The sequence below is a fragment of the Podarcis bocagei genome (genome assembly GCF_964188305.1).
Source record: "Podarcis bocagei genome assembly, chromosome: 3".
Taxonomy (NCBI): domain Eukaryota; kingdom Metazoa; phylum Chordata; class Lepidosauria; order Squamata; family Lacertidae; genus Podarcis; species Podarcis bocagei.
The window spans coordinates 23458269-23470322 of record NC_138127.1 but is presented as its reverse complement, the minus strand read 5'-3'; the positions used below and the strand labels follow the sequence as shown (position 1 = coordinate 23470322).

Below are 12054 nucleotides of genomic sequence, written 5' to 3'. Positions count from 1 at the left end.
CAGTAACCAGGGATAATGGGAGTTCCCATCAGTAACATCTGCAGGACACCCCCTTGGCCACCCCTGCTCTGGAAGGTTCAACCTCACCCAATGGGTTCTAAGCAGAATAAACAATATTTAGAGTAAACATCAGGAAACACTCCTGGATGGTGCAAACTGTTTGACGGTGGAAAGGATTGCCCTGGGTGGTGGTGGACCCTCCTTTGTTGGAAGTTTTTAAGCTGAAGCTGGAATTCCACCTGTTGGGGATGCTGCAGTAGTGGGGTTCCTTCCAAGTCTGTGATTCTAAGGCTGAGGGGATTAATAAAAGGCACATTATGTTTCACTGCAAAAATACGGCTCCATCAACAGTTTCTGCTTTGTGACAATTCCCCCAAGCACCTAAATGCAAATAAGTTTGTGTTCACAGGTCTAAACTGCTGCTTCCCTAACATCCTGTCTCTCACCACCGCCTTACAGCCCTCATTGATTTAGAGCATACATCCTGTACTGTACTGAGCTTTGGAAGGACTAGTTACAACTTCCTTTTCCTAGGTCTAGGAATATAGGAATTAGACAGTGGTACTGGGAAGGCACAAGATGGGTCTCAGAGGTATCTCTTTCCCCATCTTAACCAATACTTCCTATTGGCTTCTCAAGGATAAATGTGTGACAAAGGGCAGAAGGTGATAACAAAGCAAGCTATCACTAGCGTAACTTTTAAAATGTGTTTGATGAAGGTTTTTGTTTCTCTTTAATTATTATCCAGCAAAGTTCAAGAACCAAAAGTCTAGCACTGGCTGTCAGTAAGAACTCATAGAGATATGGCTACAGTTCTGTTTCAGTCTGTCAAGGGTATTTCAATACGATTTCGGTACTGTTGGTACAGTTGATTTGACAACACATTGCTTCACTGGTGCCCCATTTCAGGTCTGTGAGCAAAACCTAAATTGTGGCACCATAGTGACAAAGCAGAAGTTGCTGAATTGCAACTTATTACCAAACCTAAAATCATGGAGAGACCTGGTCTGAATAGAGACATTGGATTTTATCTCATTATACATGATAGAGCTATCTTTAGCCATCTCACCCCTTGTTTTTTCCTGTAAGACCAATTGCAGTTGTTAACAGTCATCAACAGGTTTACCACACCCATCAGCCAACCATAAAGAAGGCTGATCGCCGAAGAATTTATGCTTTTGAATTATGGTGCTGGAGAAGACTCTTGAGAGTCCCATGGACTGCAAGAAGATCAAACCTATCCATTCTTAAGGAAATCAGCCCTGAGTGCTCACTGGAAGGACAGATCCTGAAGCTGAGACTCCAATACTTTGGCCACCTCATGAGAAGAGAAGACTCCTTGGAAAAGACCCTGATGTTGGGAAAGATTGAGGGCACAAGAAGAAGGGGACGACTGAGGACGAGATGGTTGGACAGTGTTCTCGAAGCTACAAACATGAGCCTGACCAAACTGCGGGAGGCAGTGGAAGACAGGAGTGCCTGGCATCCTCTGGTCCATAATAATAATAATAATAATAATAATAATAATAATAATAATAATAATAATTTATTTATACCCCGCCCATCTGGCTGGGCTTCCCCAGCCACTCTGGGCGGCTTCCAAAAGAATATTAAAATACATCAAACATTAAAAGCTTCCCTAAACAGGGCTGCCTTCAGATGTCTTAGGGTCACGAAGAGTCGGACACGACTAAACGACTAAACAACAACAACAACAAATCAGCTAATCACCCATTCCCACCACACTTCTGAGTAATAGCCCTCCCCACCCTCTCACTATATATAAGGGTCTGGTGGCTTCTGTTTCAGTGTATCTGAAGAAGTGTGCATGCACACGGAAGCTTATACCTGGAACAAACTTAGTTGGTCTCTAAGGTGCTACTGGAAGGATTTTTTTTTTATTTTGTTTCGAGTATGGTAGACCAACACAGCTACCTACCTATAACTATTACTATACAGTGGTACCTCGGGTTAAGAACTTAATTCGTTCTGGAGGTCCGTTCTTAACCTGAAACTGTTCTTAACCTGAGGTACCACTTTAGCTAATGGGGCCTCCTGCTGCCGCTGTGCCGCCGGAGCACAATTTCTGTTCTCATCCTGAAGCAAAGTTGTTAACCCGAGGTACTATTTCTGGGTTAGCGGAGTCTGTAACCTGAAGCGTATGTAACCCAAGGTACCACTGTACACAGTTCCTGATACAGCTACTCAAAGCATTGGAATATCAGCTAACACATTGGTTGCCAATGGGACACCTGCAGATGCATATACATGATACCTCTATACTCCCTTAGTGGAAAGAAACCCCCTTTAGCAAACAGAGGAGGTTTCTTCAAGCCTAATTGTGATGAGGGGTCAATTTAAGGTAGATTGCAGTTGGGGAGCAGAAAGTTGCAGGGTCCCTACTCTAGACTTTTTTCTGGTTCTCAAATATGCCCATGGGCCAAAAAAGGGTTACACCCCCCCCCCCCCATGCCATGAATACTACACTAAAATTAGGCCAACCTTGTGAAACATTGCAAATGTATATTCCAGCCAGAGTTCTTGGTTCAGGAAAAACATTTAACTCACGAAGCTTTATCATCCATGAGACATATAAAACAAGCCCTTTCTTAATAGCATGAATGATAAGAGAGTTGAGGTATTCTCCCTATATGACTCCCTTACAGCGAATTTTTCAAATTCATACTGGTGAATAAAACTACACTCTATTTCCATATAAGTACAGAGTCAGAAGACTTTAAAACTGCTGTTGGAAATTGCATATCAAAAATGTCTCTGGTACGATAAAGCTTTTATGAAATTTGGCAATGAATTAGCAGATGTTTCTGGAACTGTAGATAAAATATTCAGTAGCTAACTTAAGAAAATATTTATGGGAAATGACAGATGAAACTTAAATTGCACAGACTCCATCTAGTGGCCAATTTAGCATAAGGTTTAGCAAAACTAGAGAATTAATTTGAACCAATTCTATTGTGCTTGTAAAATTACATCCTTATATTAATTTATTTATTTCTAACACCAACTCCAAAAAGGAGTTCTTATATCACATAAAAAAATCCAATAAAATCTGGTCTTTGCCCTGATTCTGTTTGCATTCCTACATATTCCAGCTCCACAATTCTATGTAGTACTGATGCAATTAAAAGAAAACAAGCAGGCCCGCCTGGTCTCCTGAGCTGCAGGAAAAATATATACCTCTTTTTATAGCTTATTAAATCATTCTAAGCATGAAAAACATTTCACAACATTCTGATTTTCTACTTTCTTCAGTTCAATAATTACTGATAACTTGTTAAGGTTCTGATAGGCTTTTCCTCATAATGAACCATGGCATGCTCCAATCACACGGGTGAAGACATCTTGCTAGTCCCTCCTACAGCAAACCAGTGGGTGGGAAGTTTTTCACAAAAGGCAATGACCGAGCAATGATTTGGGAGAAATCAGACAATTAATGTGATTTAACTAACTAGTTATTTCAAGTGCTTATTGAAATGAAGAAAACGGGTCCAGAAATGGCTAAAAATGTGATGCTTCAGGTTCACCTCACATGATGGGGCAATGCTTCTTGCCTAATTTTGCCTGTCCTACCCCTGTAATAATAATAATAGTAATAATAATAATAGTAATAACAACAACAACAACAACAACAATAATAATAATTTATTATTTATACCCCGCCCATCTGGCTGGGTTTCCCCAGCCAATCTGGGCGGCTTCCAACTGAATATTAAAAACAGTACAGCATCAGACATTAAAAACTTCCCTAAAGAGGGCTGCCTTCAGTTGTCTTTTAAAAGTAAAATAGTTGTTTATTGCCTTGACATCTGCTGTGAGGGCGTTCCACAGGGCAGGCGCCACTACTGTATGCTATGTTTGATATAATACATGACCCTGGTTTACAAGGGCAAGAAAAAATGTAAAGAAACAAGCATGCATAAAACACCTATCACTTGGAGATGTTTTATACCTGAAAAACTAACTCTAAAAATATCCTGCCACATTCTGGAATACCCCTTCTCACCAACCACTCCGGTTGTTATTATTATGTTTATATTCCACCTTTTCTCCCAGGAGAGCAATGTGGTTCTTCCCCTCTCCCTTCTACACAGCGTCTGCATTCTCTACCAGCCTTCAGGTTAAGAACATTCCCACTGGATGAGGCCGAAGGACCATCGAGCCCAACATTCTGTTCTCACTGTGGCCAACCCATGAGAAGCATGCAAACAGGATCCAAGCGCACCAGTACTCTCCCCATCTGGGATTCCCAGCAACAGATACACTGCCTCCAATAGTGGAGGTAGAACATAGCTATCGTGGCTTATAGCCATTGCCCAAAAAAATTCCCCTGCAAATTTGTCTATAATCTTTCATAGCCATCCAGGTTGGTGGACACTGCAATTTTAGTGGGCATCTCTAGCAAGTTCTACAGTTTAACCGTACGCTATGTGAAGTGCCCCCCATCCACTGTCTTGAACCTTCCAGGCTTCAGTGGATGGCCTTGGGTTCCAGTATTATGAGAGGAGTAGAAAATATAACTCTGTGTCCACAACATGCATAATCTTATGTACCTCTCTCATGTCCTCCTTTTTTCTAAACTAGAAAGTGCCAAATAGTGTAAACTTTCCTTTACCAGGGGAGTTGCTTCAACCCCTTGATCATTTTGGTTTGGCCCTTTTCTGAACCTTTTCCACTTCTAGGTAATCCTTTTTGAGGTGTGGCAACCCATTAACCTTAATAATGTGTCCAGTGTCTTCATTTCACATGGGGGAGGGGACTTGCCACACAACCAGAACTCTACCAGCACTCCAGCCATCATCACACTAAAGATTTGTATAAGGGCAACATTTTCCTAATGGTCCCTACCATGGCATTTCATCCCTGCTATTCTCCCTACTCCCTTCAGCTTAGCTTCCCCACCTCTTAGGTCTCTGTCCAGTCCTCAACTGGCCCCACAAGGCTAATCTACATACCTTGTGTGAGTTTTCAATCTTTGGCAAACTGACAACTTCCCTTCTCTCACAGATGCTGGACTGTGGACATCAGAACAACTTAATTCCCTTGTCAGATGGAACTGTTGTGAACATTCCATGACATCACATCAACTCATCCAACCATTTTTAGAAATTTCCTAAAGGGAAGTTCTATTTCAATGCCATTACTATTCACACCATAAGAAAAGCAATCCACAGCACTGGGTAAAACACACAGTGCATTTACGTATAGTTACTAAGAAGCAAATCCCATTATTAAATAGGTATTACTTCCTAGTAAGTATGTATGAGATTGCAGCTGCAATTTACCATATGATAAAGTCAAGGTTGACTACTTTAAAATAGTCAAACCAGAATTTGAATTTGAGAGCAAAGATGCACCAAGACATGCCAATGCACAAAACATAAAATGCAGTAATAAACTGAATTTTTTTCTGCTTGCAGAGGCCACCTCACCTTGCCTAACAGGACCTTTGGTTCTGTCGGAAAAACACATCTTAAACTAACCCCCTTCCAAATAAACAATGCAGAAATGCTTATATCCCTTATCTGGGCACATGTTCTTCTTTTTCTTGTTGCTGGATCATGGCTATTGTGGGGAAATCAGTGGGGACATCTAAGGAATGTGTTTAGATAAGACCATTCTGGTACTGTCTGTCCACATTTCAGATACTCAGTTTATTGCAGTCTGCTTAATATCTAACAAGCTCTCCTTTGAATAGATGTAGAATGTGATTTATATTAGATGGGGCGCAAACATCACTATGGGTTGCTAGTCTCTAGCTGTTGTTTTCATTCTGAAGCATTCTATCTACATAGCAGAGCCCTTTTGAGGAACCACAGAAACTCACAGAAGAAACTCATCAGGGCAGGGAAGAAGATGCTTTCTGTAGCAGAGGGCATATTTTGTTCTTTAGTTACGACTCAGAGTAAAGCACTATGGTTGGAAACCCTATGATAGGAAAAGCTATAAAGAGAACGCGGCCTCCTTTGTTTTTTACAAAATTTCAGTAAATTATGACAGGAAAGGCACGTTTAGATCAATTTCCCCCCCCCACACATAATATATATTTAAATCTTTATCTTACCTTTTTCACTGACACTTTCACTTTCTATTTCCACGTCATCACAACTGGTATATTCAGGTGTTGATGCTCCTTCTTCCTCAGAGCTGCTGACTGACATTTGTCTTTTCTTTCCACCCCGTCTCGATCTATGGGGCTTTGGTGGAGATGGCCGCACTGATTCTGACTGGTCAGAACTAAGGGAATCATTCCTTAGCATGGTCTCCATTTTCTCCCGCTTTGCTTTCCGACTGAGAATAGCAGAGCTAGGATCTAGGCGACTCTGTGTTTTAAAGGGGTCATGATTTTTGGATTCTATGTGCTCTGTAGGAACCATGCTATGCCTGGGAGTTGGTGGGCTATGGTTAGCTAATTGTTTAGAAACAGAAATCCTTACATCACCTGTTCTTTCTATTGCATACGCCCTCTGAGTATCCGGGCGAGACTTTATGTCCTGAGTTCCTTGCACCTGTGAGTGCTTTCCTAGTTTATTCTCAGGTACCTCGGGCTCCTCAACTTCTGTGTGTGGCAAGGCAACGTCACTGTGTCTTCTTTCATGCCGTGCTTTTGAAACTTTTGCATGCATGCGCATCTGCTCCTCGTCGGGATGCGGCTTTACGGGATACCTTGCCAGGTTTGGATCACTCCTGTATCGAGTGTGATAGTCATCTTCTTTCCTTTGCTTCTCTCCATCTATAGCTTTGCCTTCCTCAAAATCGTGTGGGAAGTCTGCATAGTCCTGAGACCTCCCTTTCTCTAATCTTCTACCATCACGTCTTTCTTTAAATTCCCTCTCATCTCTTTGTCCTTCACCCTGCTGGAGTGAGGATTTTGGCACTCGTTTGCGCTCACCTTTTACACCTCCTTTCCCATTCTGTTCAGACCCCGCAGGTGTCTTCTTCCTGATGGGAAGGGGTGGAAGAAGAAGAAGAAGAGTTTGGATTTGATATCCCACTTTATCACTACCCAAAGGAGTCTCAAAGCAGCTAACAATCTCCTTTTCCCTTCCTCCCCCACAACAAACACTCTGTGAGGTGAGTGGGGCTGAGAGACTTCAGAGAAGTGTGACTAGCCCAAGGTCACCCAGCAGCTGCATGTGGAGGAGCGGGGACGCGAACCCGGTTCACCAGATTACGAGTCTACCGCTCTTAACCACTACACCACACTGGCTCTCTTCTTTCTCACTGGAGGAGAACGAAGGGGACAAATCACACACAAACCAACGGCATGTGCCCGAGCCCAATTTTGTGCAAGCTACATTGCAATAAGTAAAAAAAAGGCACAGCAGGGAAATAGGAAGCTGCCTTACATCGTACCAGACCAATGGTTCACTTCGTTAAGTATAATCTACACTGACCGTCAGCGTTTAAGACAGGAGTTTTTCCCAGCCTGGCCTGGAGGTGCCAGGAATTGGCCCTCAGACCTTTTGCATGCAAAGCATGTGAGCTACAGCTCTTCCCCATAAATTAAAGAGAAGATTATACAAAGCCTTTGAACTTAATTATCGCCTGCATCATTATTGTCATGTCAGAAAGACAGGTGCTAAAAGAAAAATAATGTAATTATGTTCAGTAATCCCCAAGTTTTTTAAAAAAAATTATTTCCATTTGGGAATAGGTAAAGAAGAATGTATAAAAGTCATTTTTTTAAAAAAACTCCATTTAGGACCAAGGCATCATGAGTCTAAATATTTGTGCCAGTAAGTGTCTCTCCATGTAAGCAAAGGAATCCCTGAATCCTCTCCCAGCAACATTCAGCAGAGCAAAAAAATAGTATTTATGCAGTGACTCTCACATTTCAAAATGCTTGCATCTTAATTGCATGAATATGGATCTGGACAAATGAAATTGTAAAGATAGACTCAAATCTGAAAACATCTGTTGAAATAAGTCTTAGAGCCCTGCTGAAAGTTTTTATTTGCTTGCAGCTAGTATGTGCTATTTTGAAAGCCTGGAGAAAGAAATGCCCAAAGTTGATCAGAAACCAGTATCACTAAGTGCGTTTACCCATGAAGCAAGAGAACGGATCTAAAAACTTAACCTTAATCCATGAATTGTGGAATTAAGTGGTGTACCTGGCTTCTTCACTATGAAGATGCACCTCTTTACTCTAGTCTATGACACATGAGATCTGTGTTCTCAGGACCCACCTTAGTCCTGTGACTGTAATTTGCTTTGTTTTTAATTCTAAATTTGAAATTGTTTCATCCACCCTGGGACCTGCTGGTGAAGGGCAGGTGATAAATAATAATTATTGTTGTTGCTGCTGCTGTTATTATTCCCAATCCCATTGGCTAATAACAGAGTATTCCAAGCATTCCATTAACTTCCCTGCAAGTAGGGAGCATCAAGTTCCTGCCTATTTTACAGTACCATCTTCCAAAGAAGCCATACTAGCATGCAGGACACTAACAGTCCATTCAGCCAAACCTTTGCTTCTGCCTTCACCCAAACAGTTTCATTACTTCACACCATGGGAGCCAACTCCTAGGGGCTGAGGTCTCTTCAGCCCTCTCAATAAAATATTTGAGGGGGCCGCCCCCCAAATCGATGGGCATTGTCATTCAAATAGTGTGTGCGCACACTATGTCATGTGATCAGTTATGTGGGGCAGGGCATATCTGCCCTCAAGATCCCAAACTATTTAAAAATGGCTGCCATTACACCTCAGAGTAGCCAGCACTAGCAGTGTGTATAGAGTCAGTTATTTAGTTTTGGGGTTTCCTGCCAAAACTAGTTAATCTTAATTCTGTTTTCGGTACATTTTAACTAAGTGCAAATGTTAATTTTGTTGTAATGTTGAACTTGAAGTTGGCTTTGTCCTATTTAAATTTGATGCTGTATTTTTAGAATCTGATGAAATTTGTTGCGAGCTTCTGTGAACATTGTCCACCATGGACAAGTAGCATACAAATAAGGTACGCCATACACAAAGAATATTCTCCCCTCCTTTAGAACTGTTGTCTCACATGCAAATGTGCAATCCAATGTATGCTGAAGCCCACATAATCGTGCATAGGTTTGCATCTTTCACAAGCTATTTCACAATTACTTCATCAATGATCAAGTCAACTCAGCTTAACAAATATTCAGGTGACAGACCACCGCTGTGTTTCCCCCCCCCCAAAAAAAAAACCCCACCTCAGCGGAAGGGTTACATTTGGCACATTCATGTAGTGTTGTTTTCGTTCATCTTGTGTCATTTACAGATTAATATTATCAAATTATTATCAGTTTAGGACAATTTGTTTTCTAATGCTAACTTTAATTATGCACATATACAGAAGCCGGGATTTGTGCCTTTAAAAAGTCCAACATACATGCATGTAATTCTATATTCCAAATTAATGTCAGTTTGGTGATTATGTGTATTTTGTGAAACTCCTACTCTTGCAATTGACTTCCTCTTCCTCTGTTTTCCTTTCTGTCTTTCAATACAACTTGGCAGGGTGTGCAGATACTGCAATTAACCTAGTGTATCCCTCTCAGCACTGGTCCTGTTGACACTGTATGGGGTGGGCAAATTTGGGGGAAGGTCTCCCATATTGGGTATATGCAAAGCCATTGACAACGTGCCCCTCTGCACACCACTAAAGTGTAGCCAGAGTGCACTGAGATTTTATATATTTATAATGCCACTCTCCACTGCTTAACATTATAGCTGCAATTCTTCCCATGTGGGCAAGGCCCATTGGCATCAATGTTACCTCTCTCTCGGGGGTTCACTTCTAGACCTTGATGAAGTCTGCTTCTGTTCCAGGCCCATAGCTTGCTGGGATACCTCGGTGCCTTTCCTCCTGTCAGTTTGCACACTAGAAGGTATTTCCTGTGAGGAGGTGACTGCTGTGCTTAGGGGTGTTTGAGATCTTGACCGTTCTTGAAGCCTCGCTTTCTTTTCTCTAGGTGCATCTGAACTGCCACCAGTAGCTGTATCACTCAGTGCTCCGTCCTGACTGGGTGGCTGTTGAGGACCACTTCCAAAAAACCACGCTCCAGATTTCGTTAGGATCTCTTGTTGCTTTCGGCATAAGTTGCATACCCACATAACCTAGTTACAAAGAAAAATAGCAGCCTAAGTACTCTTCAGTTGCTGAAAGCACGGTTGTCTAAACATTCAAGAAGAATAAAACCTCCCTCCCGTGACGTTTGTGCTGTTGTTCATGCTCAGGACATGCTTGTAGAGTGGACCACTCTTGATTAGCTGCAGCCAAACATATTGCAATCGTGTGTTTCGCTTGGGCTGCACCAACATTTATGTTCCATCAGTACTCTGAAGCACCATCTGGGTGTTCAAAGCATGTGATGATAATCACAGGAAGCAGGAGAGCAGGACCGCACACACACAACCTGCACTGGCCCCTCCCCAATGCTGTCAGGCATTTTGGAGGATGTCCGCAATACAAGCAGGCTATCCCCATGAGGTGGAACTAAGACAACAGCCTATACACACAATGGCAGGCTGCCTCACTGCAAGCATGCTGTTAAACACATGGTCAGCATTAGGGAAGGGAAGCAATGGGCCACAACAGTGGTAATGGAGCGAGCAAGCATGGACCTGCTCACCTGCCTCAAGAAGGCCTAGGCAGAGGGCCTTCTTGCTCCCACCCTGTGGAACGCCCTCCCAGCACATGTCAAGGAGCTATCCAAGCTTTAGAAGACATCTGAAGATAGCCCCATATGGGGAATTTTTAAATGTTTTGTTATGTTTTTGTATATGCTGGAAACCACACAGCTTGGCTGGGGCAACCCAATCAGATGGGCGGGATATAAATAAATAAAAAATTTATTGTGATGATGATGGTGATGGTGATTGTTGCATGTGTTGAACATACAAATAGGACTCAAAGAGTCAGTATGGTGTAGTGACTAGACTACAAACTAGGAGGCCCAGCGTCAAATCCCCACTCACTAAGAAACGAAAGGCACTGGGCAGGGCACAGTTTCTCAGCCCAGCCTTTTCCACAGGCTTGTTGTGAAGATGAGGTGGGCAGGAGAGCAGGGACCAAAGCTCAGTGTTAGAGCACATCTTTGAATGAAGGATGTCCCAGGTTCCATCCCTGCCATCTCCAGTTTAAAGCATTGGCTAGCAGGTGATGGAAAATGAAGAAACCCAGGAGAGGTGCTGCAGATCAGAGGAGAAAATGCTGGGCTAGATGGGCAAATTATCTGACCTGGTATAAAGCATCTTCCTAGGTTTCCCTAAGTGCCTTAGAAGAAGGTCAGCATAAAAAATTGTAGCACATAAAATGAAACTAAGGCTCCGCTGGTGGGAGTCTCCTATTCATGAAGTTCCACTAATGGGTAGAGATGTAAGGACCCATCAGTATTGGTTCCCTTAGTTCCTCATTTGAAATTCCATTCTTCACATTTCTGCAGAAATATGTGGATTTACTTCTTTAACCTCTTGAAAATTTGCCAGCATTTTCAGTGCAGTCTTCTCACCAGTAAACACAACCTTGTATGCAGTTGTTTTGATAATGCGCACATTTTTGCAAGCATTTCCCCCTAACATAATGCATTTTTGTATGTTATTCTTATGAATATATTCATTTTATTTCACATTCCACTCCCTAATGCAGGCTTCCTCAACCTCAGCCCTCCGGATGATTTTGGCCTACAATTCCCATGATCACTAGCTAGCAGGACTAGTGGTCAGGGATGATGAGAATTGTAGTCTCAAAACATCTGGAGGTCTGAGGTTGAGGAAGCCTGCCCTAATGTATGCAGTTTTATAAAGCGTGAATCAGGTAGAATCGGATTTAAATGCTGAATCAAATTTTCCCTGTCCCTACTGATACACCCCAACAGCAGAAGGGAGGCATTTTTCACCAGTCTCTCCCCTCCCCCAACCCCTCTGCATCTTTGTCTGTCAAAAAATTGCTCTTGAAGTTTAGTGGAGCCTCTAGAACAGCTAGAGAGGTGGGTGCATGAGGAATAGCAAAAAGCACCCCCGCCCCCGTATTCCAGTGGGAGCTTCCAGTGGATCCCAATTCCTTC

General features: G+C 42.4%; 1 protein-coding gene across 48 annotated transcripts in view; it reads right to left on the bottom strand.

Moving 5' to 3' along the window:
* Positions 1 to 12054, bottom strand: part of RIMS1 (regulating synaptic membrane exocytosis 1) — a 245825-nt gene that overhangs the window by 123749 nt on the left and 110022 nt on the right. For all 48 annotated transcript variants that reach the window (XM_081186852.1, XM_081186854.1, XM_081186896.1 and 45 more), the window contains 2 exons: positions 9765 to 10105; positions 6083 to 6960 (listed from right to left, as the gene is read on the bottom strand). In XM_081186852.1, coding sequence (XP_081042978.1) covers positions 6083 to 6960; positions 9765 to 10105 — 1219 coding nt within the window. The remainder of the gene's footprint in view (positions 1 to 6082; positions 6961 to 9764; positions 10106 to 12054) is intronic.